Here is a 27,988-nt window from a genome sequence, read left to right on the forward strand (position 1 = left end):
GACGTACTAACTGGCAGTCTTCTAATTTACAAAAAAAAATTGTCTTGAGTCACGTCATCGTATATAGTGTCACCTGCAACAAACAGGTGAATCAGTTGACAGGTGCACCTGCCGTGGACTAGCAGCACACTACATTTGGATATCAGGATAACAGCTGAATTTCATCACAGCATAGAGATAAACCCACCAGGAATAGGTAAGTACACACATATATGGCGAAATTGTTTAATATTAACATGATTTGTAGTCTGAAATATAATATTTCTATACAATTAGGTAAACCTTTTCAACATTATTGGAAATTAATTTGGGGTTTAGGGTTCATTTTCTGCATTGGCCCACCTTGCTTGGTATGCATTTTGTGCATCAATGGTGAAATGGTTTTACTGTAGGTGAACATAATATTTAATTTGTATTTCCAATGAAACATAGATTTTTTTTTAACACAATTGTGTGGCATTTAATTTTGGGGCTAAGGTTTCTTTTTCTGCATTGCCCTGCACTGGATTTCTTGCTTGGTGTCAGATAGCCTGCCTACATGGATGTCTGTCCTCTAACAATTTAGAAATTTCAATTTCAATCTGAAATTACTGAACAAAATCAGCATCTAAGCAAATTCTAACCCTTTACTTGCATTATAAAAAAAACCCTTAAAATGCTCAAAATCACACAAAGATATAAAGCATTTAAGGTCTTGGTATCTATACAGACTTTTTCAAACTTTTTCCTGACAAACCTTCCCAGCATCTTATATAACAAAGCCAGCATCCTAATAGTAATCTTAATTACAAGAACACACTTTCTTAGGAGATACATTTCACTCTAAATTTGAGTTTTGTTTTTGAATTAATATTGCATTTGCCTGCTTTTACTTGGAATTTCCATTCATTTTTGTGATGGAAAAAAGTGGCACATTTTTTTCTATTTCAAAATTCCGGGGCCCTTGACTCGCCTCGGGGCCCGGGACTGTGCTGCCTGACTTACCAATCACTCACTCACTCACTCACTCACTCACTCACTCACACACACACGCACGCACGCACGCACGCACGCACGCACGCACGCACACACACACGCACACACACACACACACACACACTCTGTCACACACACACACACACACTCTGTCACACACACACACACACACACACACACACACACACACACACACACACACACACACACACACACACACACACACACACACACACATAAATGCATGCACGCACGCACGCACACACACACACACACACACACACAGTTTTTGGTCTATCCTTTTCTTGTTAAAAGTCTACTCAGGATGTCATTGACTTCCCATTGGTATGAGGCCGTGTTGGATGCTGCCATGGGATGTGTGCTCAGGGCGGGGCAGTGCTCATTTCAGGTCATTACATTGGTTATGCCACTTATTAATTGGTTGCATTGGCTATGCCACTTTTTACCAGCTGCTTACCGATCACATACAGACACACTCTGGCCATTTCTCAATGTCAGCCTAATTAGTCGCGCCCAGTGACTGGATACTCCGCAGAGTTCATCAAAGAGTAGCCAATCACTGGGCGTGACTTATTAGGCTGACACACTTTGAAGGGTGCACACTAGAACATTGAGAAATGGCCAGAATCTGTCTCTGCCTCCTTTCTCTCTATCTCTCTCTCTCTCTCTCTCTCTCTCTCTCTCTCTCTCTCTCTCTCTCTCTCTCTCTCTCTCTCTCTCTCTCTCTCCCTCTCTCTCTCTCTGAAATACCTGAGACCGGTGGATGTACTGTATGTTTGGGTCTATTCTTTTCTAAGCCTCCTCAGCATCTCTTTGACTACCCATTGGCTTTAACCAGCTCTGTGGTCCTCGGATGCTGCCATACTGTGGGTTTTGAGTTCAAGGCTGTGTTTAACCAAAAACTCTCAAGTAGTACTTAAGCCTAAGTATGAGAGGCCTCCTAGGCAATATATCAGAAATAGGTCTCACATTATCACTGAAAGTATATAAATACATTATTTTACCTCAACAATTTTACTCTTTATGGGCTTTAAACCTATAATAAGACGTAATAAACTAATCTTGAATCTTGAATCTTGAAAACATGCACTTGGCGCAAACATTTTATTTGCACACGTGAGAAAAAATATTATATTTAGGCCTATTGCATAAACGTTTAATGATGTGGTATATTGCTTAGGAGGCCCCACACTTAAGTACTACTTAGGCTTAAGTAAGAGTTTCTGGGAAACGCAGCCCAGGGTGAGAAAGAGGTTCATTTCATGGGGCTGTTAGTTATGATGCTGACTGACTGTAGTGTCTCTACATGCGCTGCTTTGTCCACTGTCTCTATGCGCTTGACAAATTAACATTCTTAAATACTTTTTTTATCATTGTCTAAGTAAAGAGAAATACAGTAAATTCATTTATTATGGCGGAAAAGATTGACACATTTTTTTCCCATTTCAAAAAATCCTGGGCTCTTGACTTACCGGCTCCATGGGTATGTGGCTTCACTGCCGGTTAGAGATAACACACTGACACATAGACAGATTCTTTTTCTCTGTCTCTAATAATTCCCTTGCCTGGGGCATTTGCCCTGGGGCCCTGAACTGTGATGCTTGGCGAATGGTAGATATGAGACCGATGTGGAAAATTCTGTGATGCGATTGTGTGATGCAGGGTGGGTGAAGGATTCCAAAAAAATCTCTTCTCCAATAAAAATTGAAGGACGAATTCTCTGCGCTGCGTTTTAACGAACTCACTTGCAAAAATAAAATAAGTCTTGATGGCTTAATATGTCTGCATAACTAGGCTCTCTGCATGTCCTACGTCATCTACTGTCTCTATGTGCTTGCATGGCCGTAACTACCATTGAGGATACAGAGGTCATGTCTTCTGTATTTTTTTCAGAAATGTAAAATGTATATGATGAAAAGCGATCTATGATCAACCATGTTAAATCCAGTCTGTATACAAACAAACTTAAGAGTTTGACTGAAGATTTTGAAGCATTCTAATGGCAGTATGCAGTACAGTGCGCAGTATTTCACCCCGGTATTAAAAAATGTCTCGTTACGGCCCTATGTGCTTGGTAGATTTCTCTACAGAGTGAAAGGTGCAGTGTTACTCCAACGCTGTAATTCAACATTTAGAACTCGATTTAACTTCTTAAAGAGTGTACTTGGTCCCAGAGTACTTTCTCAGTGTTGAAGTAACACTGCATATTTTACCCTGTACTTTCTCTATGTGCTTGGCAGGCAAACATTTTTGTATCGTTTTCTTTCTTGTCTGACCCGAAATGTACGACTGTGGGTCTGTGGCTCACACACAGCTTAAGTCACTGTCCTATAGAGACTTTCAGTGCAGTCATGCATTACAGTCCATTATTTCTTTTTATCCTTTCTTTCTTTGTTTTATAAATTTGAGTCAGACCTATTGATCAGTTTCCATGAGAATACAATGAATTATAAATTATCTAATACCAAGTAGCACAATGGAATCTTTTATTTATTTTGAACATTTAAATAAATATATTTTTAAACAATAATGATACAAGTGGAGTTACAAGGTTTTTGCCAGACAGCGACGATATGGTGTTTAGTGCAAGAATATTATTTAAGTGATTTTACGTATTTGCGTGGTACATTAAATCTGCATTTTTTTATGTAACAAAAATAGAGATGTATACAATAGGATCATGTCATTCTGAGTTAAAATCTTTTTTCAATTACTATAATTTAATTTGATTCAAAAGTTTAAAAATGGCAAGCCACTCCCCTGCTACATAAAATGCCTTTATTTACGTAATCGGGAAAAGTACGTCCTTTTTGGTTGCTGTTTGTGTTTTCTGTTCTCTGGTCACCTGTAGGCAACACAGTGATAAATGAGGTGTCAATATTTCACAGCAATATTTTAATGCAATAAAATTAACTCTATTTTATATTTTATTAAAATATCTGAAATGGTTTTACGTAAATAAAGAGTCATACACATGCTATTTTTGTGTGTAGATCATCCATATGGGGACAATATGGCAGGTGGCAGCCACGGTGCTGCTGGCGGTGATATTAGGTGAGCTTGCTACCTCATCCTTCAATGTATATGTAGCCTATGTACAAAGTATGTATGTATGTATGTATGTATGTATGTATGTATGTATGTATGTATGTATGTATGCATGTATGGATGTATGGATGGATGGATGGATGGATGGATGGATGGATGGATGGATGGATGGATGATGGATGGACGGATAAAAGTATGAATGAATGGGTGGGTGGGTGGATGGATGAATGGAATTTATGGATGGATGGATGGAATTTATGGATGGATGGATGGATGGATGGATGGATGGATGGATGGATGGATGGATGGATGGATGGATGGATGGATGGATGGATGGATGGATGGACAGATGAATAAATGGCTGCATGAATGGATCATGGATGGGAGGATGGTTGAGTGGATACATAAATAGACACAAACAGCTATTGTTTCCTCTGTGCTTCATTTGAGAAAGAAGATCAAAAATAAACATCCTGTCACCTTCTATTTTAAAGCATCCCATCATGCCATGGTTCAAGGCCAAAGTACCACAATGGCGTCCGGCTTCACATCCGACATGGTTTCAGCCTTCACGGCAACCCCCGATCCAGACAACACAACTGACACCACTTCACCGGAGGTCACAGACACTACAGACAACGGCACCACTGACAGCATGCAAACACACACCCCTGCACCTGAGGTCACAGACACTACAGACAACGGCACCACTGACAGCATGCAAACACACACCCCTGCACCTGAGGTCACAGACACTACAGACAACGGCACCACTGACAGCATGCAAACACACACCCCTGCACCGGAGGTCACAGACACTACAGACAACGGCACCACTGACAGCATGCAAACACACACCCCTGCACTTGAGGTCACAGACACTACAGACAACGGCACCACTGACAGCATGCAAACACACACCCCTGCACCGGAGGTCACAGACACTACAGACAACAGCACCACTGACAGCATGCAAACACACACCCCTGCACTTGAGGTCACAGACACTACAGACAACGGCACCACTGACAGTATGCAAACACACTCCCCTACACCGGACGTCACAGACATCACAGACAATGGAATGACTGAAGGCGTGCCAACACACTCCACTACACTGACACTGACAGACTTCACGGACACTTCAGACAACGGAACGACTGATGGTGTGACACACATGACCCCATCCAGCCCCACTGCTGGTGACGAGTCCCCTGCAACACAGGAGTCCACGGTGGGAACGACAGGTAGCGAGCCAACCATTGGTGTGGCCGAGTCTCAGCCTACCGGTGGCTCGACTCCCGTTCCCCCGACCGAACACACCGGCGGTTCAACTCCACCTCCAGCCACCGCTAATACTGGTGGATCAAGTCCAGCACCAGAGGCTCAGCCTACCGGTGGCTCGACTGCAGTACCCCCGACCGAACATACCGGCGGTTCAACCCCACCTCCAGCCACCGCTAATACTGGTGGATCAAGTCCAGCACCAGGTACCGCCCATACAAGCGGGTCAAGCCCACCAGCCCCAACTGGTGCTACTCCCCCACCCCACTCCACCACAACTGGCCAGACTGTTGCCCCAGCGACGCCCGCAGCGACGCCCGCAGCGACGCCCGCAGCGACGCCCGCAGCGACGCCTGACCCAACAGTAGCAACCACACCGACGCCGACGACCACAGCCCCAACCACAACTCCTACCACCACCCGAGCTACCACCACGCCATCGCCACGTCGCCCGCCTGTCATTGCTCTGGTGGCTGCCTTCACGATAGTCTTCACAGAGGAGCTCAACAACCCGGAGAGCACAGCGTTCCAGGAACAAGCGACGGAGATCGAGACAGGGGTAAGTGTGACTTAAATTAGACACTTCATTATACCATAAGGATTTTCAGGTGTTTTTTAACGTTTCAGTTTTCCCAATAACATATTACTAAATATGGGCGGAATTCTCCCGTCTCCACTTAAGTCGGTTTTACGCACGCACCATTAACGCGCTTTGATCATGCACATATTCTCCCCTTTGAAATATTAAGGTCGTTCAAGACGGCGTTTTTTCGGCCAGGCAGCCAATTTGCTAGGCAGTGAGCATGCTCACTGTGTCCGCGTGAAGCATCCTGGTTAGAATTTCCGTTCACGACACAGCATAAGGGAGTGACCTCTGCGCTGCAGTCATGTCACATGGCGTTTAACCATCGTGGGAACAAAAGTTTTGCTTAGCAGCCGCGCAGTACAATAAGAGCAAGTGCTGGGCAGAAGACCTCCTCCATGCCGTCGGTAATCTGCGGTGATTGGCACTCATCAATCTGACGTGAATTGCAGGTGTAGCCCACATGCTTGTGAGGCAGTTCACTCCCTGCTCCAAGTAGGAAGCAGTGTTTTTTATGTCTTGCGAAATCACGTTAGAAAAAACTGTCCATGTGTCCGTGCCTATTACCACACCCCTCAAACTTAACTCCGAAAAACAGCGCATAGCCCAACATGGGCGTGATATATGCTAAATGGGGGGATGAGTCTTCCCCGACTTCATCAGTTGCGGTTTCAAAGAAAACTTTGAAGTTAGAACCACGTGCCAAAATTCCTCGTGCAAAAGCATCTCAAAATCTAACCTCAGTTCATTTTCACAAACACAAGGCGGGTAGTGGAGGTGAGATAATGAGATGGAAACACAATGTGTACCTTTGGCGGGAACTCAGCTGAGCGTTTTGGTGTGCAACAGGTTGATTGAAATGATAAACATTATGAAACGTTTTGTTAAAAATGGAGTTTGGTGAATTGCCTAGACAAGTTCGGAAATTAAAAACTGATTTAAAAGGCTGATCATTGCGTCTTGAGTCCCACAGTAACAGCCACATTGTATTTGCTGACTTTTAATAGTACTTCTCTGCTTCTCTGTAGTAACGTGACATTAATGTCATTGGAAATATGTGGATCTCAGCTGTCCGTCAGCATATGACACTTACATGCATGCTGAAGAACGAACAAGGAAATCGATCGTCATGAAAAAAATGGAGACTTTATATTCTGTCGGAGACATGGGAATTAATTGGGCATGGGCATGCAACGCCAAGCAAGGATTTAAACACGCAGCTGATAGGGTGTACTAAAGACTTCAAGCGAAATGCCAAGGACATGCTCTGATATGTAGGCCTACCATTTTACGTTTAGCTATAATGAGATTCAGGAAATATTTTGTGTCTTACAAAAACAGATAGGACAACCTGTAGCCTACCTCAGTTGTGGCTTTGTATGTCGGGCATCAGTTCAGAAAGTTTAACAGGCTTCATGCACATATGCCCGAGTTCCAGTAAATCGCAAAAGTTGAGGAGTTGCAATAGAAACCCTTTACTTAACGTGGCTACAACATAGTAAAAAAGGTTATTTTTGAATAGGCATACTTTGGGTGGCTGTTTGGACGACTGGAACATCAGTCTTTAGTATGACGTGCCTTGTCAATTTGCGCATGGTGCAACGAGGTGTTTTTGGTTTTGGTTACCGTCCGTGGGCACGATCCCGCGTATGCCCCGCTTAATCACTGACTTGAGAAAGCGTGGAGGCGCTGTTGCACGCTTTTTTTTTTTTTAAACTTAAGCGGGAGGGAGAATACAGCCCTATGTTACTAAAAAGGCTATTTATTTATGCAAGTGTAATTCTATTATAGACAAATTATTAAATCAATTGTAAAACATTAACTAGGCAGTTGTTGATGACAACCTTATTTTACCATTTTATGAAGCTTGCATTAATTAGACTATAAATACTCAAAAAAAACCCTCAAGCTCCAAAAAACTTGGAGGCACAAAATCTTCCTGATATGAAGTAAATTCTATTGATTTCTATGGCCATAAATCTACTGAAAACCCGGCCAATACCCTTTTTTACCTACAGACGGTCATCCTAAATGGTCCAATTGGGCATGAAACCACCCAATCTGGCAACAAGGATCATGGGTGTGTGGGTACAGTTATGGACATAATTTACCATAGCATTACAAACCTTTATGAAGGTATGTATAGTGTAATGAATGCAAGCTTCATAAAATTCTACAAATAAGGCTAAATCAAAATTTAGAATTTCCAGAAAAAGCAGCATACTTACTGTTATTCTGTCACACTAATAAGTATCAGTTTATTACTTAATAAATACTCATGAATAGATCAACTTTTGAAATAGGCAGCACGGTTTCAAATAGCAGTATAGTTGCAATACCTCCTCTGGCCACCATCCTACACAGTGCACCTTTAAGGAATGCATATAGTTCATATGATCACATTTCTGCAATAACTGTCTTATCTTTGTGTGTCTGGGCATGCAGCTCGATTTGGTCTACAGTGCACAATTTGGACCCCGCTTTAAACGGACCAGAGTGACAGGATTCAGGTAAAAATGTATTCTCTTCTAAACATTGTTTAAAATAATTATCTTATATCCTTGGAATTTCTTTTTTTACATATTTTAAGAGTGTAGTGCAATTTGTGCATATGCAAGTTGTTTAAATTAAGTATCCTCAAATATCAAATCTTATCTCGTTGACTGTGATTCAAACGTATACCAGGGGGTAGAGCTGTAGTGATCCTACAATGTCTGCCCCTACTACACTCCTGGTAGTGTATATAGTGTCTGAATCTCAAATGGTGCACTTGTGCACTTCGGGCACTATGTTTCAGTGCGTAACTAATACGACATGCGCACTGAAACATGAACACTAAAGTGCACAAGTGCACCATTTGAGATTCAGCCTGTGTCTATGGTATGTGAATGTAATTTTCAGTGTTGCCAGATTGGGCTGCTTGGAGTGACCGTCTGCGGGTAAAAATGGGTAAAATCGGCCATTTGGATTTTTTTCTGCAGTTTTATTCCCATAGAAATCAATGCAATTTGTTGAAATTGTGTGGAATTTAGAGCCTCTTGGCGGTTTTTGAGCACCTTTTGGGCAGGATTTGATCAGACACATCTGGCAACACTGGTCATTTATGGTGTGGTTGTATGGCTTGTAGTGTGAGTAGCCTAAGTGCGAATGTTGTCTGATAGTTTTTGTGTTAGAGTGTGCATGTATGAGTGAGTGTGAGTGTGTGTATGTGTGAGTATGTGCTTATGTTGTCTGACAGTATTTAATTGTGTTTGTGCTTGATGTCCTTGTGATGTCCTTGTGTATATGTAGGTATTGTGTTATGGGTTGTGTATTTTATGTCTTCATGTTGGCTGTAACAAGTTAAGATGGTGGTGAAAACAAATTTCCCTAACTTAAGGGAAATCTTTCTATCACAGTGACAACTATTTATGGAGGTAGTAAATATCCATTAAAACAGATTTTTTTTCCCCTAATGAGTGAAATGCTTTGCTAACTTTCAAGCCAAGCTTACAGGGACAAGCGAGATGTATTACATTACATTACATCACTTTACATTTGGCAGGCGCTTTTATTCAAAGCGACTTACACGGACAAGTATAGCATATAACACTTGCATGCAGACTCATAAGCAGCAGAGAGTGTGAATGGGAACTTTGATCTCGATGTCTATGAGACGGCAACTGAGGAGCCCCTCACATGACTTCAATGCTTGATACAAATGCTATGTTAACTTTCTAGCCAAGCTGATAGCTCTAGCAAGAGGCGTAAGCGAGCGGCGTCGAGTGTCAATGCAGACTTTGACCTTGAGTTTGACGAGACTTCACCTGAACCCCTTCCTCAAGCCACAGAGGTTTCCGAGACCCTGGTCAGGGCCATCGAGAACCCACCTCCAGGCTTCAACGTAACGGTGGATAAGGACTCAGTTACAGTAACAAGTAAGACAAAAGAATATACAGAGTTGTTTTTTAATAAACTAGTTATTTCCATGTAAATTGTCGATACTGAATAGAAAATATTTGTCTGTCCATTCAATTTGTGTGTGTGTGTGTGTGTGTGTGTGTGTGTGTGTGTGTGTGTGTGTGTGTGTGTGTGTGTGTGTGTGTGTGTGTGTGTGTGTGTGTGTGTGTGTGTCTGTCTGTCTGTCTGTCTGTCTGTCTGTCTGTCTGTCTGTCTGTCTGCCTGTCTCTCTGCCTGTCTCTCTGTTTGCAGGTGCACCCAAGTCAGCAAGCATTGTTGAGTTCACCACCAATGAAGAATTTACTGAGGATCTTCTGAATTCATCCTCTGTGGCTTTCCAAACAAAAGCTGCAGCCTTCAAGTCACAGGTACAGCTATGATGAGAGCATCACTCATAGTCCACACAGAACATATACAACACACATAAACAACACATAAGCATACAAGACTACAGATATACGTATAAACGTAGGAATATAATAAATTCTCTCCTGATATGACACTTTGACCGAGCCTCAATATATGACGCCAAAACAAATATTTCCCCTTTGTGTCACAAAAAGCAAAAATGCTCCTATGTGGCCTATGTAACGTCAAAGGCATATTGACCCAAAGAGCAACATGGGAAGTTTTCTACTCCAATTTTACACGTTTTGTGTCTGTTTTCTCTTCAAGAGAGAGGTATAGAACTAGACCCACTCTTTTTTAACGTTTGTTTGGGTTACATGGCGCTATTGACATGCCACTATTCAGACATTGATGTCAATTGTCTGAATACCGGCACGTTTCCCACCAAAATCTGCCATTTCTGTGGCTTGTGCTACGTTGCTCAGGTTTTTTCAGTTTACGGAGAGTGCATGCATTTACCCTAACCCTAACCCTGACCCTGACTCTAACCCTAACCCTAATCCTAACCCTACAGCATATCTGGTGTCTGAATAGCAGTATGTCTGAATAGCAGTATGTCTGAAAAGCGCTTGCCCTCCGTTTGTTTGTTGGTCAGCTATCGCAAGAAAAGTTGAAAAGAACTACATACATAGCCTAAGAAGTACTGAACATGGAAACCTGCTGCTATTCCAAAAATTAGCCTATTCTGTCTGTTTAATGTCCAGAGAGAGAGGCAATGCCAATTCAGACCCAGGGCCGTATGAACCATTTTGATGAAACAATAAAATTATTTCGGAAACAAAAACGGTTCAAGCATAAAGAAAGCACTTGGTGTTTAAGATTTGCATTTTCCTACTGCCACTTTACACTTCTTTGTCTGTTTTCTCCAGCTCGAGAATTTCTTCGTGATCGACTTCAATTCAACAGGTTTCATCAGTCTCACACTCATAGGTTTAAGGTGAGTAAGCTCTTGTGTGTGTGTGTGTGTGTGTGTGTGTGTGTGTGTGTGTGTGTGTGTGTGTGTGTGTGTGTGTGTGTGTGTGTGTGTGTGTGTGTGTGTGTGTGTGCGTGTGTGTGTCTGTGTGTCTGTGTGTGTGTCTGTGTGTGCGCGTGCGTGTATGCATATGTGTGTGTGTGTGTGTAGCCTGATGTGTGTTCTACTGACTCGCCTTCACCCTTCTATTTAGATAGGATGTGGAGCAATATAAGTAACATGCACTACTGTGACGGTGTGAAATAATCATTCATGCTAATCTACTTTTTATTTCTTTCTTCTTAACACTTAACAGCTTCTTTTATGGCATGTATCAACAACTACTGTATAGTAGCCTATGTAACAGGGTCCTTAAAATAAAGTGCTGTAACGTTAGTGATCAAATCGAGGATTTTATCAGATCCCATCCTACAGTCTGCAATAAAGCCCGATTCTACAGTGTAACCTATTTCTCTTACTCTTTGGCAGTGATGGTAATGGATCGCTAATCTACAATAGCAGTATGACCGTCACGGACAATGGCACCTTCCCCAGTGACGCAGCCGTCATTGACACCCTTATAAGAGCGGAACGCTTTGGTCTAACATTTACCATCACCACCATTAACGGCACAGGTATGCTTGCTAAAATGCAAGTGAAAAAGAACAAAGTCCGCAAACACTGCTTGTCTACTGTGAAAATGTAATAGCAAGAGGGCAACATTTCGACCTTCAGGTCTTCATCAGGCAAATTCTTGCTAAAATGACCATAGAAACTAACTCTTAAGCTCTTAAATGTCTATTAGTGTATTTGTGAGTATCTTTTTTCCATACGTTTTGACGCCCATTCATAATTTTGATCTTTCCATGAATTAACTGATGGAGAAGTCAAAAATATACTGTAAATTTACACATTTACACCTCTGTAAGAATAGTTTTAACACCAGTATTTTTATACTGTTTACTGTCAAGCAAAACTCAGCTCCCTCGTCTGCTTTAACTCTGTACTTCACTCTTTTCTCGACCCATTCAACCTGGACACGACATCTGCAGAAGTACCACCCCCACCCACTACCACACAGGCCCCGACCACAGTAGCCACAACACAGCCAACGCCGACAGGTAATACTCACTGGCTACGTTTGTATGACGTTTTTAATTCCAACTGAATAATTCCGAATGAAATAGTTCCGTCAAGTTTCCTTTAATCTTTCATTTAATTCCAAATTAATAAGTGTTTATATGAGGTTTTCAAAGCGGAATTAAGCTTTACTCAGAATTAAAGTGTGTGAATTCCAAATTAAATGTTTCATGTAAACGTAGCAACTGTCATCATCTCTCTTCCTACGTTAGCAGCCTTTTTACATGAAAAATGTTGTACACCAAAGTGAGAGTCTGTCTCAATCTGTTAAAAAAATTATATATAAATATTGTATACAGTATTACTGTACACTATCAACTACGAATGGTTTTAATAATCTCGTAATGTCTGTCCCCAGCTGGTAACACCACTACAGCTGCACCTGATGCGAATACCACCACCACCCCCGCTGGTCCACCAGCTAACACCACCACCCCCGCTGGTCCACCAGCTAACACCACCACCCCCGCTGGTCCACCAGCTAACACCACCACCCCCGCTGGACCACCAGCTAACACCACCACCCCCGCTGGTCCACCAGCTAATACCACCACCATCTCCGCTGGCCCACCAGCTAACACCACCACCCCCGCTGGTCCACCAGCTAACACCACCACCCCCGCTGGACCACCAGCTAACACCACCACCCCTGATGGACCTGCACCCAACACCACCACCACTGCTGCCCCAACAACTACCATCACCCCTGCCCCAACAACCACCACGATTGCTCCTACCACTACTGCGCTGCCACGGCGATCGCCTGTGATAGCCATGCAGGCTGCGTTCACCTTAGTCTTCTCTACGGCGCTCTCCAACTCTTCAAGCCCGGAGTTCAAGGAGCAAGCATCAGAGATTGAGGAAGGGGTGAGTGACACTGGGTTACATTATGTAAACTGTGGTAGTGTGGGGGTAATTAGGCTTTGTAACCGTGATATCAGACAAGTTCCATGTTTGAGGCGAAACAGGTAAAACGACTACGGTTTTCCGTAGAAAACAAAAGGTTAATTTATAAAAATGATAGTGAAAGATAGTGAAAAAGGATAATTCTGTGCTTTTGTTCAAAATCAACTGTTCAAAGCTGTTTTGTTCAGTCACTAGCTCAAACTATCAGCAATTAGAGGGTAACACAAGGGTTTTAATGTGTAGATGTGGGTGTGGCTAAAAAGGGGTCATGCAGGCCTAACCTCGCAAATACACTGGCCGTGACCAGATCAAGCAAGAGAATCGCTGGACTATGCAGCAAGACCGACACGGGCGATAGAAGCAACAGAGTATGTCCGTTAAAAGCAGAATGCAAGGATTCCAACATTCCCATTGGCTGTGGCGACTATCGCCGAATCGCATGAACCCTCTTCTGTCTCCTGCGACTCAATACAAGGTCCATTACTTCCGTCGCTGGAATAGTTCATGTCGCGCTTGGTCTATTTGTGCCTTAACAGAGTGCAATGATGTTCTCCAAATGATGTAAAATATGTTATCTTTGTTTCAAATCAGTGTCACACAAAACACACAATAACTGGATACAGTCAATAAGTATGATTATGTTTCACCTTATAACCTACTTCCCTTTGTGTGTCTTGGCATGCAGCTTGATGTGGTCTATAAAGCTCAATTTGGAAGCCAGTTTCGCAAAACCACAGTGACGGCATTCAGGTTAGTTCTTCTCATAGGTCATATTTGAACGATTTCCTCTCCTTTAAGTCCTTTCCTTTCCTTTTTGTTCTTCAAACCTGTCAGGGCCAAGAATCCACTACTGTAGCCTACTGTACACAGTTTGTATGATACCCATTAGACTACCTGTTGTGAGACTATTATGTCACAGAAAGTGAGTTATTCTGAACCATGTAGACATGTACGTAACATGTATATCCCTGATTGGGCAACACATGACTCAAGAATATGATGGTTGGGTCCCCTTTTATACAAATGTACAATTTCTGGTGGCTGTCATTTTTCACGACAATGGATCAAAAGGTTGTGATTATAAATTTGAATATGAAAACTTTAAACATTGAACTTTCCCAAAAAATCAACCCATTATGAGGCTGTGCTTTGTTTATGTTCCAGCCGAGCTAGCCGAGTGGCCAAACGATCTTTGGCAAGAACAGACACTGTCAATACAGACTTTGACATTGAGTTCGACGAGACGTCAACGGAACCACTCCCTCAGGCCTCTGAGGTTGTAAGCACATTGGTTAGGGCGGCGACAGATCCTCCGGCAGGCTTCAACCTAACTGTGAATGCTAGCTCTATCGCAGTAACAAGTAAGACAATTGGGCTATTCCTGCTACTGATATGCTAGTGATTTCTGTAACATTGTAGAATAGTGTTCAGATTGTAGCCATTGATGCATGCCTTATTACTGTCTGTCTGACTTACCCATATAAGCCATATATTTAGCAAAAGTCTTCTACACTGTAAGTCCACCTATTCTAGAGTGTTACTGTAGTAGGCTATATTGTCACGTTACCCCATAATGCAGGTCGTTACTACATGAAGATCAAACATCAGTTCTATCAATGTGTGTGTGTGTGTGTGTGTGTGTGTGTGTGTGTGTGTGTGTGTGTGGGTGTGTGTGTGTGTGTGTGTGTGTGTGTGTGTGTGTGTGTGTGTGTGTGTGTGTGTGTGTGTGTGTGTGTGTGTTTGTGTGTGTCCAGGTGCGCCCCAGTCAGCAGCCATTCCTGAGTTCACCACCAGTGAAGAATTTACTGCCGATCTAGTGAATTCATCCTCTGTGGCTTTCCAAACAAAAGCTGCAGCCTTCAAGTCACAGGTACAGCTATGATGAGAGCATCACTCATAGTCCACACAGAACATATAACGAAACAACACATAAGCATACAAGACTACAGATATATAAACGTAGGAATATAATAAATTCTCTCCTGATATGACACTTTGACCGAGCCTCAATATATGACGCCAAAATAAATATTTCCCCTTTGTGTCACAAAAAACAAAAATGCTCCTATGTGGCCTATGTATCGTCAAAGGCATATTGACCCACAGGGCAACATGGGAAGTTTTCTACTCCAATTTTACACATGTTTTGTGTCTGTTTTCTCTGACTTGTTCAGCTCGAATCTTTCTTCGTGACGGACTTCGATTCAGCAGGTTTCATCAGTCTCACTCTCACAGGCTTGAGGTAACGATTTGTGTGTTTGTGTGCGTGTGTGTGTGCGTGGGCGTGGGCGTGGGTGTGGGTGTGGGTGTGTGTGCGTGTGCGTGTGTGAATGCCTGCGTGTCTGTGGGGCACTTCATTAGGTACACTTTCCTAGAGCTGTGTTGGACCCCCTTTTGCCTTCAGAAATGCCTTTTCTTCCAGCGGCAATACTCAGATAGGCTTTGGCGTTCCAACAAAGTTCTATTGATACTATGGGGCCCACATGGAGCCGGGAAAATATCTCTACATACCACATTAAGTGTATCACTACAACAGCAGCATGAACCGTTGACACAAGGCAGGGTGGATCCATGTTTTCATGTTGTTGACACCAAATTCTGACCATATCACCTGAGTGTTGTAACAGAAATCAAGACTCATCAGACCAGGCATCATTTCCAATCTTTTAATATCCAATTCTGGTGACCCTGTGCGACTGTGTTCTTCGCTGACAGGTGTGGCACCTGGTGGAGTCTTTTGCTATTGTAGCCTATCTGACTCAGAGTTTGTGGTGCTGTGCGTTCATAGATGCTCTGAAGCATACCTGAATTGTAACTAGGGGTTATTTGAGCTACTGCTGCTTTTGTTTCAGCTTGAACCATGGCCATTCTCCTCTGACCTCTGGCATCAACAAGGCATGTTCGCCCACAGAACTGCCACTCACTGGATATTTCCCTTTTTTGGACCATTCCCTGTCAACCCTAGAGATTAGGGATGGCACAAACCGAACCGAAAACCGAAACCGTACAATTTACACACATACCGAACCGAACCGTGCAATCCATCGCAAACCGCAATTCATGTATTGCCCTGAAAAATATGTAAAACATATTCTAGACAGATCTAGAACAGATTCTAGGAGTATCTTATCCAGTCTCTCTGATTAAAACATTAGTGTATAAGACCAAATCAGAGGATGACACAATTAAAATCACACCATTTTCACATTATAAGTCTATACAAACCATATGTAGGATATTTAGTGGTAAGTCTGATTCTATTAGCCAGTGCACCATTTATCATGAACTAAAAAAAAAGAACCGTAGTGCACCGAAAACCGTGACCTTGACACCGTGATATGAAGCGAACCATGAATTTTGTGAACCGTACCACCCCTACTAGAGATGGTGGTGCATGAATATCCCAGTAGATTAGCAGTTTCTGAAAAACTCAAACCAAGCCCATCTGGCAACAACAACCATGCCATGTGCAAAGTCACTTAAATTGCCTTTGTTCCCCATTCTGATGCTCTGTCTATATGCCCTTAGTTGCCTTGATTAGAAATTTGTGTCAATGAGCAGTTGGAAAAGTGTACCTATTGAAGTGGCTGGTGAATGTATGTGGTCTGTTTATGATTAAACAGCACATACTGGATATGAGTAAGAATATGTAACGTGCATTTCTGAAACAGTGTGAAATAAATATTCATGCTGCTTGACTAATTTATTACTTGGTAACACTTAATTGTAGGCATACGATTTTTTTGTCTCAGTGTATCTACATCATGTAAAAACATGTAGTATTAAATACACCGTACATACCTAACCTTAAGGTACAATGTAAGTAGCCTAATAATAATAATAATAATAATAATAATAATAATAATAATAATAATAATAATAATAACAACACAAATGAAGTGTAACCTGTTTCTCTTACTGTTTGGTAGAAATGGATCCCTAATCTATGAGAGTACCATCACTGTGACTGCCAATGGCACCCTACCCAGTGACACAGCCGTCATTGCAACCCTGAAAAGAGCGAGAGAGTCTGGAAGTTTATCGTTTACCATCACTGCCATTAATGGCACAGGTATGCCAATTAGGTCACATGAACTCGTAACACCTTTGCTTTGATTTAAAACACAGTAAAAATTGGTGTGTTAATTCAACACTTAACCCATTGATGCTGGATGTTGCGTTGCGCAACACTGGCCCTGCGCCTTGAGCTGCATGACGCAACATTTAGGCTCTTGGGATTTCTTTTTTTTTCAATTTTATTACAAATCTTGGAATGTTGGAGCTGAATGGACACATTCTAATGCAAGATGAGGGTCTTAGTGCTTATATGCAACTCATTGTCTATTTTAATGTGCTTCAGAGGCTGAGATGTTTTGGTTTTTATAGGCATGGTGCAGCTTTTCTTAAAAAGGGCTCAGGCATTCAGCAGCCTTTTTTGCAGGTGCTTTAGGCATCAATGGGTTAAAGAGTATTTAACATCTTCTAGTGTCCCAACGTACTCTCTAAGTGCTGAATTGAGATCGCCATAAATGGCACAGGTATTGTATCTAATGTGAACATATAAACTTTAAGAGTAATGATACACAGAGTAACATTTTAGCAATGTTGATTGGCTCCTAAATTTGATGGATTGATTCAATTAAGTTGTTTACTGCTGATCACACAGTTCTCTTGATAAAAGTGTTAGAATAGAAACCAGAAATGCACTCAGAGAGTGCAGACCTCAGCCACGGAAGCTGTTTGATAGAACATGTAACACCCTCATTTTTTTCAAGTCTTTTTTGCCTTGTTTTTCTGGAACTAGACATTGGAATGTTAAAATTCACCTTATCGTGCAATGGTGAAGAATCTTTTAAAAAGTTCCTGTGATATGGATCACCACCAAAATTTAATTACTTGTTCCTTTTGTAATTTCCAACAACTCTACAACACTTTATCAAAGTCTGTGCATAGATTTTTGAGTTATCCTGCTGACAGACAAACAAATAGATAGACCTTAACAACACCCACCTGCTGCATTTTACACCAACCTTTCACTCCATCAGAGTAATTTGACCGACAGTGTTGTAAATGCATTTGGATTCATAAATGTTTAATCTGAAATATTGGCAACCCAACATTTACACTGAAATATTGGCAACCCAACATTTACTCTGAAATATTCGCAAACCACAGTGTACAGTATACAAATTATTGCTAGCAACTAGCTTGCTGTCAAGTGAGCCTGTGCTCTTCTCCTGTATGCCTGCACTGATTGCACTGAGTACTTTGCTCTCTTTCCGGTCCGTTCAACACAAAACAATTCCTGCAGTATTAGCCACAACTACAACACAGGCACCCACTACAGCAACAGCAACAACCCAGGCACCGACAGCAGGTAAGGCTTTCAGTGATCAACATATGTGAACTTACTGTGATCACCTCCTCTTTTACTGTGAATCTGCAACAACAAAAAAGAAAACCGGTAACACTTCCAAATAAGGGGCCATAATTAACAGTAAAGTCGCTACAACCTAATACTTAAGTAATGGTTAATAATCATTACTTAATGCCACATTAGACACATATTAATTGTTATTAATGCATTAGTATGCAGTTACTTAACTATTATATAACTATTACCTTGTGTTACAAGTTGATAGCATATTATTATTTAACTAATAGATAAGTAAGGGCACAGTTAATAGTTAAGTAGCTATCAGGTAATACTTAACTAAGGACCAAAATTAACACTTACTTAATACAAAAGCAAGGCATAACTAATGGTTATATAATACATAAATATTGGGTTTTGGGACCCTTATATTAGAGTTGGCTGAGGCTAACTAATGGTTAATTAATAGATAGATATTGGTGTTTGGGACCCTTATATTAGAGTTGGCTGCGGATAACTAATGGTTAATTAATCCATAGATATTGGTGTTTGGGACCCTTATAATAGAGTTGGCTGAGCATACCTAATAGTGAAGTAATTAATCTACTGTGGCATCTAGTTTTCACTCGTTCAAATCACTGTAATAGTGGCAACAGGAGCCATTATATAGCAAGGATTGGACGTACACTTCTCAATGATGGTGGGATGATTAGATGTAATTTTTTCATGTACCACTTATTAAATTTAAAAACCCTACAATAAATGCAGAACATTATGAAGAGTAATAGTTTTGAAGCGAAACTAAACCATTTCTTTGTGATAATTAGGTTAATGTTTGAGAATATTAGCTCCAAGAAGAGCAGTGCATGATGGGTACGCAATCTATAGACAACAATAATTCGGTATTATTTAATCATTAGATATGCCTTACTTTTGTATTAAGTAAGTGTTAATTAAGGTCCTTAGTTAAGTATGACCTAATAGCTACTTAACTATTAACTGTACCCTTACTTATCTATTAGTTAAATAATTATATGCTATGAACTTGAGACACATGGTAATAGTTATCCAATAGTTAAGTAACTGCTTACTAATGTTTAACATGTGAATTAATAACAATTTATATGTGTCTAATGTGGCATTAAGTAGTGATTATTAACTGTTACAAAAGTATTAGGTTATAGCTAATTTGCTGTTAATTATGTTAATTATAAATATATATATATGGCCCCTTACCATGTGTCTCAAGTTAATAGCATATCATTATTTAACTAATAGATAGGTAAGGGTACAGTTAATAGTTAAGTAGCTATTAGGTCATACTTAACTAAGGACCTTAATTAACACTTACTTAATACAAAAGTAAGGCATATCTAATGATGATTAAATAATACCGAATTATTGTTGTCTATAGATTGCGTACCCATCATGCACTGCTCTTCTTGGAGCTAATATTCTCAAACATTAACCTAATTATCACAAAGAAATGGTTTAGTTTCGCTTCAAAACTATTACTCATCATAATGTTCTGCATTTATTGTAGGGTTTTTACCGTTAAAACTAATAAGTGGTACATGAAAAAATTACATCACATCACCCCACCATCATTGAGAAGTGTACGTCCAATCCTTGCTATATAATGGCTCCTGTTGCCACTATTACAGTGATTTGAACGAGTTAAAACTAGATGTCACAGTAGATTAATTACTTGACTATTAGGTATGCTCAGCCAACTCTATTATAAGGGTCCCAAACACCAATATCTATCGATTAATTAACCATTAGTTATCCGCAGCCAACTCTAATATAAGGGTCCCAAATATCAATATCTATCTATTAATTAACCATTAGTTATCCTCAGCCAACTCTAATATAAGGGTCCCAAAACCCAATATTTATGTATTAATTAACCATTAGTTATGCCTTGCTTTTGTATTAAGTAAGTGTTAATTTTGGTCCTTAGTTAAGTATGACCTGATAGCTACTTAACTACTAACTGTGCCCTTACTTATCTATTAGTTAAATAATAATATGCTATCAACTTGTAACACAAGGTAATAGTTATCTAATAGTTAAGTAATTGCTTACTAATGCTCAACATATACATTAATAACAATTAATATGTGTCTAATGTGGCATTAAATAATGATTATTAACCCTTACTTAAGTATTAGGTTGTAGCTACTTTACTGTTAATTATGGCCCCTTATTTGGAAGTGTTACCAGAACACCTATGTGAACTTACTGTTTGATTTTGGACATAAAATAGAATAATTAAAGGAAGAGTATGTATTTATTTATTTTTAAAAATATATATATTAGTAATTTACATCCAGAATTTTTGCAACTCATTCTCAGGCTCTCTTTTTAACGAGTATTTTCCAACACCATCAATTTCTAAGTATTCATCATGACCGGGAAATTTACACTTTTACTTAAGAGGGTGGGTCATCTCCCTGTCTGCCATTTTGAATTTCCAGTCATGAACATCTTTAGCTGCAAAACCTACTGTGCTTTGGTCAGATAGTAAATGCATGTATTAGTTAATTATTTTGTAATAACCGGTATTCATGAAAATATCATATTTTTGACAATGGCCAATGTAGTTGCAATGGCCAGCACAGTTGCAGTGCCTACTTTGACTACAAACCAATACTGTACAAGAAACTGAGACTCTACTGTATACGTGCTATTACTATGACAATGAATGGTGCTGTAGTTAACATGTAATGCCTTGTCCCCAGATAATACTACCACTGCTGCCCCAGCAGATAACACCACAGCGGCTCCTACTGTTGCCACGACGGCAACGCCAGCACCTAACGTCACTGCCGGCCCCACAGCTAATGGCACCGCGGCCCCCACCACTGCCGGCCCCACTGTTGCCACTGCGGCGCCCACTGCGGCACCCACCGCGGCACCCACTGCGGCACCCACCGCGGCGCCCACCGCGGCACCCACCGCGGCACCCACCGCGGCACCCACTGCGGCGCCCACTGCGGCGCCCACCGCGGCGCCCACTGCGGCGCCCACTGCGGCACCCACCGCGGCGCCCACTGCGGCACCCACTGCGGCGCCCACGAACGGCACTGCTGCCCCCGTTGATAACACCAACGCAACAACAGTGACGACAACAACGACAACAACAACAACAACAGCAACCACAACCACTACCCCCACAACCACGGCTACTACCATAACTACAACAGCACCAACAACAGCACCAACTACAGCACCAACTACGACCAGGCCGGCGAATCGCCCTGCGCCCGTCGTCATACTTCTTGTAGTCATCGTCATTCCGTTCCAGCCAGCTCTCTTAGACACATCAAGTCAAGCGTTCCAGACGCAGGCTGTCGCCATCCAAACTGGGGTAAGTGGTGTGTTATCTAATATAACTTGCACATTAAAACTCTGTGTAAGTCCAAATGTAATACTGTATAGTTTATCTAATTCTAACAAATGCTCTGGTCGACCCATTTGCTTTGCATGTTTTTTTTTTTCACAAAAAAACTGTTTCTCTTCCTACTGTGCAGTGTGACATTGTGTACTTCAACCGATATGGAAACCTCTTTGTACGATCCATTGTCAGGGGATTCAGGTAAAAATCAACATTCAAGATAACCTCATATTACATTACACTTAGCTAACTTTACACTTCACTTGACACTTTATCCAAAGTGACTTATAGTTGTTATACGTAACAGGGTATTGGTTACAACCCCTGGATCAATGTGGGGTTAGGTCAGGGCACTTCCGCCATGAAGGGAGGTGTAGGGAGACAAAGGGGTGGGATTCAATCCTTTGCAACCCTATGATGTTAAGACCACCCCCTAACTATTATGCCATGGTTAAACCACCACAAATGCAAGCTAACTCACAGAAATAATGCTAATGATAATTCTAATAATACTAATGTTGTCCTTTCTTTACAGGCTGTCAAGAAGTCGAACAGACAGTGTAGAGACAGACTTGGACCTTCAGTTCAATGAGACGTCCCCCGAACCCATCCCAGACTCCACAGATGTTGTCCGAACCTTAACTGAAGGACTGGCAAATCCACCTGCAGGCTTTGCTTTAAATGTGACAGCTGTTACAGTCACAAGTAAGAACAAGAGTGATCACGATCAGCAATGGCAACCTGTAAACTTACTGTCTGCAGTGAAGGACTTGACATTGACTTTTTTGTTGCTCACCAGCCCGTGTGACTATGGTCTACCTGAGTCACTAGTTATTCAGCTTTTCTGATAGCTTCCTTGTCAGTATTTTTTCCTTTATGATAGGTCTAAGCTCAGAAAAAGATTGCCAAAGGAAGACCAGTGCTATGAGTGTAGTGAACATACTTTAGACAAATTAAATCACTATGGTCTCAAACTTAAGTGTAACCAATTGATATAAAGGGGGAAAGTAACAGGATAAACTGTAAAATGTCATACCCAAGAATAAGTTAACTGCCAAAATGGCTTGTGAGACTTACTGTAAGTTATTCCTAGCCACAGTTAAGCCTTACCCATTTTTGGTACATTGGCAGGTGCCAATGCTCCTCAAGTAAAAACACGATTATATGAGAAGTAACGGCTTTTGATCAGTACAATATCACTGAATTTTGTTGCCTAAGACTCTAATTACATGTATACGGATGTTTAAAAAAAAAAAAACATACAGTTGGGCTTTTTGTTTTGTTTACGTGAACAGAATTTATACATTTTTTAAATGTGGGCTTTTTACAGCAAGTGGAGATTTCTGAAACACACTTGTCACAAAGGTGCTCTTTCATATCCAAATTTCGGGTTTATATGTAAAGGGATAATATATATCAGTTTTTTAAAAATATCCACGTATGTGTAAAAAAGACCTAAATTATTTTAGCAGTGTATGTAAATGAGTACTGTCTGAGTACTGTGAATACTTAGCAAATTCAATATAGATTTTGTTCAGTTTATAAATGTGATCCGTGTGTGTGTCTGTGTGTGTGTGTGTGTGTGTGTGTGTGTGTGTGTGTGTGTGTGTGTGTGTGTGTGTGTGTGTGTGTGTGTGTTTGTGTGTGTGTGTGTGGTTTACAGGTGCCCCCAGGACAGAGGCCATTGTCAAATACGCCACCAATGACACGTTTAATTCCGACCTTTCCAATTCCTCCTCCACCGCCTTCACTGAAAGAGCCGCGCTGGTCAAAACTGAGGTATTGCATACAGTACGACACCTAATAATCAGAAGTCAGCCCATTTAAGAAAGTCAACCCGATCTCACAGATTTCTGAGAAATCATCACAGAGTCTCTAGCAGTTTCACAGATTTTGCCAAAATTCTGTGTTAGGGGTCACGGAAGACCTGCGTGTGATCGGACCGACGGAAGTTAAATATGTGTTGTATATGTTCAATATGATGAGATCAATGAGATCATGATGAAAAAGAAACATACAAAGTGATGCAATAGCTATACAAATAAGAAATGGGCTACTTTTATAGTCTGTGCCATATGAGTAAGCACAGATACACGTGCCATCTCCCTGTACAATGTTTACATGGGCAATATAATACAGTACATTTGGCAATATAAGCTTTGGATAACGAGTTGACGCTGGCGTCATATGTATGATATGACAGTGACATAACAGTGTTGTGACGCAGTCATGGACCTGTCATGAACACTATTGATATAAACCTTATTTCAGGAAATCGTGAGCTGAGAATTATAAGGTTCTATCTCCATTTTTAGTAAAATTGAGTTTTTTACATAATCTGACCCATTACATGCTTATTAATGCCTGTGTGGTGTTATTTTTGTGAAAAAAGCATTATTTTACATTGTTATTAATAAAATAAAAACGTTCTATCTCACAAAACAGCTGGGATGTAAAAACTTTGATGCTCAATATCTCAGAACTACCCTAAACGGAGATAGAACCTTATAATTCTAAGCTCACGAAATTGCTCCTATTTAGTTAACCCCTGCTAAAATATGAAAATACATGGGATTGTTTTTTCTATGTGTGTTTCATTGCCTTAACAGGATTGCCATATTAAGCATAGCCAATGGAAATGCTCAAAATTCATTGGCTCCCTATTTCACAAGAATTTGAAATATTGTAGATGGTTTGCCTCAACAGACTATAGTCTCCAAGAGACAAGCACTCATGTACGCCACGCTATCTGAGCGGAGAAGTTACGAGCGCAAACGGATTAGTCCTTCCACACCTACAGAGTGGTGGCTAGCGCTAACTTTGAAATAGAACTCAAGCAGATTTTTGCAGCCTCCACACCGTTGACGCTCTGTGTGACACTACGACTTGTATATTCCTTAAATTGATAATTTTGTAATAATAATTTACGTAATAATGATTTTGTTTCATAGAGTACATTTCTTTTTGATTTCGTATTTAATTTACACTTAGCCTATTCCTGGTCTCATTATGGTTTTTTGTTTTGTTTTGCGTGTGCCCCTCTAGCTTGAACCCTTTTTCTTTGCCGTCCTGGAGCCAGATTTCATCAGCCTCAACCCAATACGCTTCAGGTGAACTACACTGCTCTCTCTCTCTCTCGCTCTCTCTCGCTCTCTCTCTCTCTCTCTCTCTCTCTCTCTCTCTCTCTCTCTCTCTCCAGAGGTGTGACCAGAATGTTATGTGTGGGTGGGCAGTTAGCTCATCTGGGTGGGCAGAAAACAATACCAGAAAAAAATCGGTAGAAAACCACTACTACAACTTCAAGCATAATAATAATAATAATAATAATAATAATAATTATAACCAGGGCTTTTTCTAGAAAATGTTGGTATGAGGGAGTGCCAGGGGGCTCACCACCACCACCACTAGGAATCACTGTGTGTCACTAGGTAGACTGTTTGGGAGGGGGGGCTGGGGGTCCTCCCCCAGAAAATGTTGGGTTATTTGCACTCTAATCCATTTTAGGGTGAAGAATGGTAAATCCTATCTGACATCTGACTTTTTTTCTCTCACATTTTTCTTCACTCTTAACAGGGACTAAAATTAACTTTTTTCACAACTGTCCCAGTACCGTCAAGAAAATCCCTGTGAACCGTCCCGAATGTTAGGCCAAGATTAGTACAGAGTGCGCTCCCTCGCCCTCCACCACCCCCCACCCTCCCCGGACACCTCTCTCTCTCTCTCTCTCTCTCTCTCTCTCTCTCTCTCTCTCTCTCTCTCTCTCTCTCTCTCTGTACCTCTCTGTCTTCTTGCTTCCAACTGAACACATGAACACATGCCTTATTTTGAGAATATTGTCATATTTTTTGGTCTCTACTGTTCTCCAACAGCGACAGCAATGGATGCACTGACCATGAGTCCAGCATCACAATGACGGCAAATGCCACCTTCCCCAACGACACAGTGATCATTGACATTTTTAGGACAGCAGCAAACAGCAGCTCTGTATCCTTCACAATCATCACCATCAATGGCACCGGTAGGAAAATCAATCAGTGAATCAATTAACCAATCAGTGAATCAATTAACCAATCAATGAATCGATCAGTTCGCAACAATTGGAGATGTATAATTGTATGTATGTATGTACATATCCATATGTATGTATGTATGTATGTATGTATGTATGTATGTATGTATGTATGTATGTATGTATGTATGTATGTATGTATGTATGTATGTACAGTCTGTGTGCATGCATGTACACTGTGTGTATTTTTGTATGTATGCATGTGTGTGTGTGTATATATATATATATATATATATATATATATATATATATATATATATTATATATATATATATATATATTATATTATATATATTTATATATTATATATTATATATTTATTATATAATATATATATATATATATATATATATATATATATATATATATATATATATATGTGTGTGTGTGTGTGTATCATGTATCGCTAAAATCAATAATGCGATTGTTGGTTATCTTTAAATGTACTGTGCTGAGTTTTGTTTCTAAAGCAACAGTTTTAAGTATTGTGCTTACTATGTTCTCTTCATATCCACCCCACCCCACACCCCTCTCTCTCTCACAGCTGTGTCAGGTGCCGAGATCAGCAGTAGAGTCAACCTCCTGAGTGCGTGTGGACTCGTCCTGTTGTCCCTGGCTGCAGCTCGGCCCTGGTAGACCCAGAGGCCTGGTGTTACCTGCCTCACTTCACGTGACCTTTGACCTAGAACTCCAGGATTCCAAGCCAAACTAGTTTCTCCCTTCCTTCCCTGTGGCTTGTGCCCGCTTTTCTCATTGACGCCCCGCCTCTGTGGGCCTCTCCCTGCTGTCAACCAAGGCCGAGCAACTTTTGGGGGGCCTTTCCCCATTCAACATCCAGCTTGAAAATGAGACATTGAGCTCTTAATTGGACAACACTTTGATCATTGATGATGTTGTGACTTGCATCACAAGGCTAACAGGCGATAGGAAAGGATTTAGTTTGACATGCACTCCCAGAGGTATTGTAGCTGAGCCCCCTGTCCCCCTAACCTGGACCCCGTTCCTCAAAAGCAACTCAGCATCTTACTTATTAGATTGCGAATGGGAAATCACATTGCAACGAGCTAAGTTGTCAATATACGTAGTTAGCAACGGCGTTGTTAAGAAATGCCCCCACCCCAGCCCCACCCCCACCCTCCACCCCACCCCACCTCTCACCCCACCTCTCACCCCACTGCTGGAATCTCGTCCTGTCACTTTGTGTAATACCCCTCCTCACACCAGGCACGGCTATGAGGAAGAACACCCTAATCTCCTCTAATCTCTTCTTTTTCTTGGGTTGAAAGTCATCCCCAGCCTAACTGGTTTCGCTTTGCCCGCAAGTAGGACTGCATTCAAAAGCAGAATGAGGACAGAGACAGAGAACATAGGATAGAGTGAAAGTCGATGATCACATATGCACTTAAAACGGGACTCGTTGCCTTTTCAGTTTCAGGGGACGTTACACGTAACTGAGTCAAAATCAGGGAACGAATGAATGTCACGAATGAATGTCTTAAAATGTGGGAGACGAGCAAATGTTTGTACTCTGTTTTTGTTACTTACAAATAACACGATATTAATTTTAATATTGTTATTGTTATTTTTTTTATATAGAATGTGTCTCATTGAAGGATACATCCCATAAGTATATCCCCTTTTAATATTTGCTGTTCATTGAGTGTTTGATTATTTTACACATGTGAGAGGACCGAGTATGTGACTGTAGAGGTGTTTGTGTTTTAAAATGTTTGGGCGCAAATGTATTCTTATCATGCTAACTTATGACAATTGCCTTTCAATGTTCCATTATGTATTAGCTTATTTTCGTGATAGCTACTGTTTACTGTACATGTAATGGCCCATTTACCATGTATACATATCAAATAAATAATTTTGATTACCATTGG

At 41.0% G+C, this 27,988-nt stretch overlaps 1 protein-coding gene across 3 annotated transcripts; it reads left to right on the forward strand.

Moving 5' to 3' along the window:
• The first annotated feature begins 83 nt into the window (after positions 1-83).
• Positions 84-27,985, forward strand: LOC134437039 (mucin-2-like). Of its 3 annotated transcripts, none has more exons than XM_063186468.1 (23): positions 84-196; positions 3,990-4,050; positions 4,539-5,887; positions 8,357-8,421; positions 9,632-9,828; positions 10,103-10,218; positions 11,128-11,195; positions 11,700-11,845; positions 12,263-12,331; positions 12,709-13,217; positions 13,942-14,006; positions 14,421-14,617; positions 15,011-15,126; positions 15,431-15,498; positions 17,186-17,328; positions 18,568-18,633; positions 21,375-22,003; positions 22,167-22,231; positions 22,566-22,735; positions 23,694-23,809; positions 25,076-25,140; positions 25,900-26,048; positions 26,644-27,985. In XM_063186468.1, the coding sequence occupies exons 2-23, from the start codon at positions 3,999-4,001 to the stop codon at positions 26,733-26,735; spliced, it is 4,512 nt and encodes a 1,503-aa protein (XP_063042538.1). In that variant the 5' UTR covers positions 84-196; positions 3,990-3,998; the 3' UTR covers positions 26,736-27,985. The 3 variants fall into 3 exon arrangements, with proteins under 3 accessions (XP_063042538.1, XP_063042539.1, XP_063042540.1); XM_063186469.1 differs by having other exon boundaries at positions 21,399-22,003; XM_063186470.1 differs by having other exon boundaries at positions 21,402-22,003.
• Positions 27,986-27,988: the final 3 nt, after the last annotated feature.

The sequence above is a fragment of the Engraulis encrasicolus genome, chromosome 21 (assembly GCF_034702125.1).
Source record: "Engraulis encrasicolus isolate BLACKSEA-1 chromosome 21, IST_EnEncr_1.0, whole genome shotgun sequence".
Lineage (NCBI taxonomy): Eukaryota > Metazoa > Chordata > Actinopteri > Clupeiformes > Engraulidae > Engraulis > Engraulis encrasicolus.

What these genes read in the sequence shown, in the direction of transcription:
- LOC134437039 (XM_063186468.1), top strand. Translation starts at nt 3,999, where the DNA reads ATGGGGACAATATGGCAGGTGGCAGCCACGGTGCTGCTGGCGGTGATA. An exon ending in CTGCAGCCTTCAAGTCACAG is followed by an intron (nt 15,127 to 15,430) that starts GTACAGCTATGA and finishes TGACTTGTTCAG; the next exon opens with CTCGAATCTTTCTTCGTGAC. An exon ending in GACAGCTGTTACAGTCACAA is followed by an intron (nt 22,736 to 23,693) that starts GTAAGAACAAGA and finishes TGTGGTTTACAG; the next exon opens with GTGCCCCCAGGACAGAGGCC.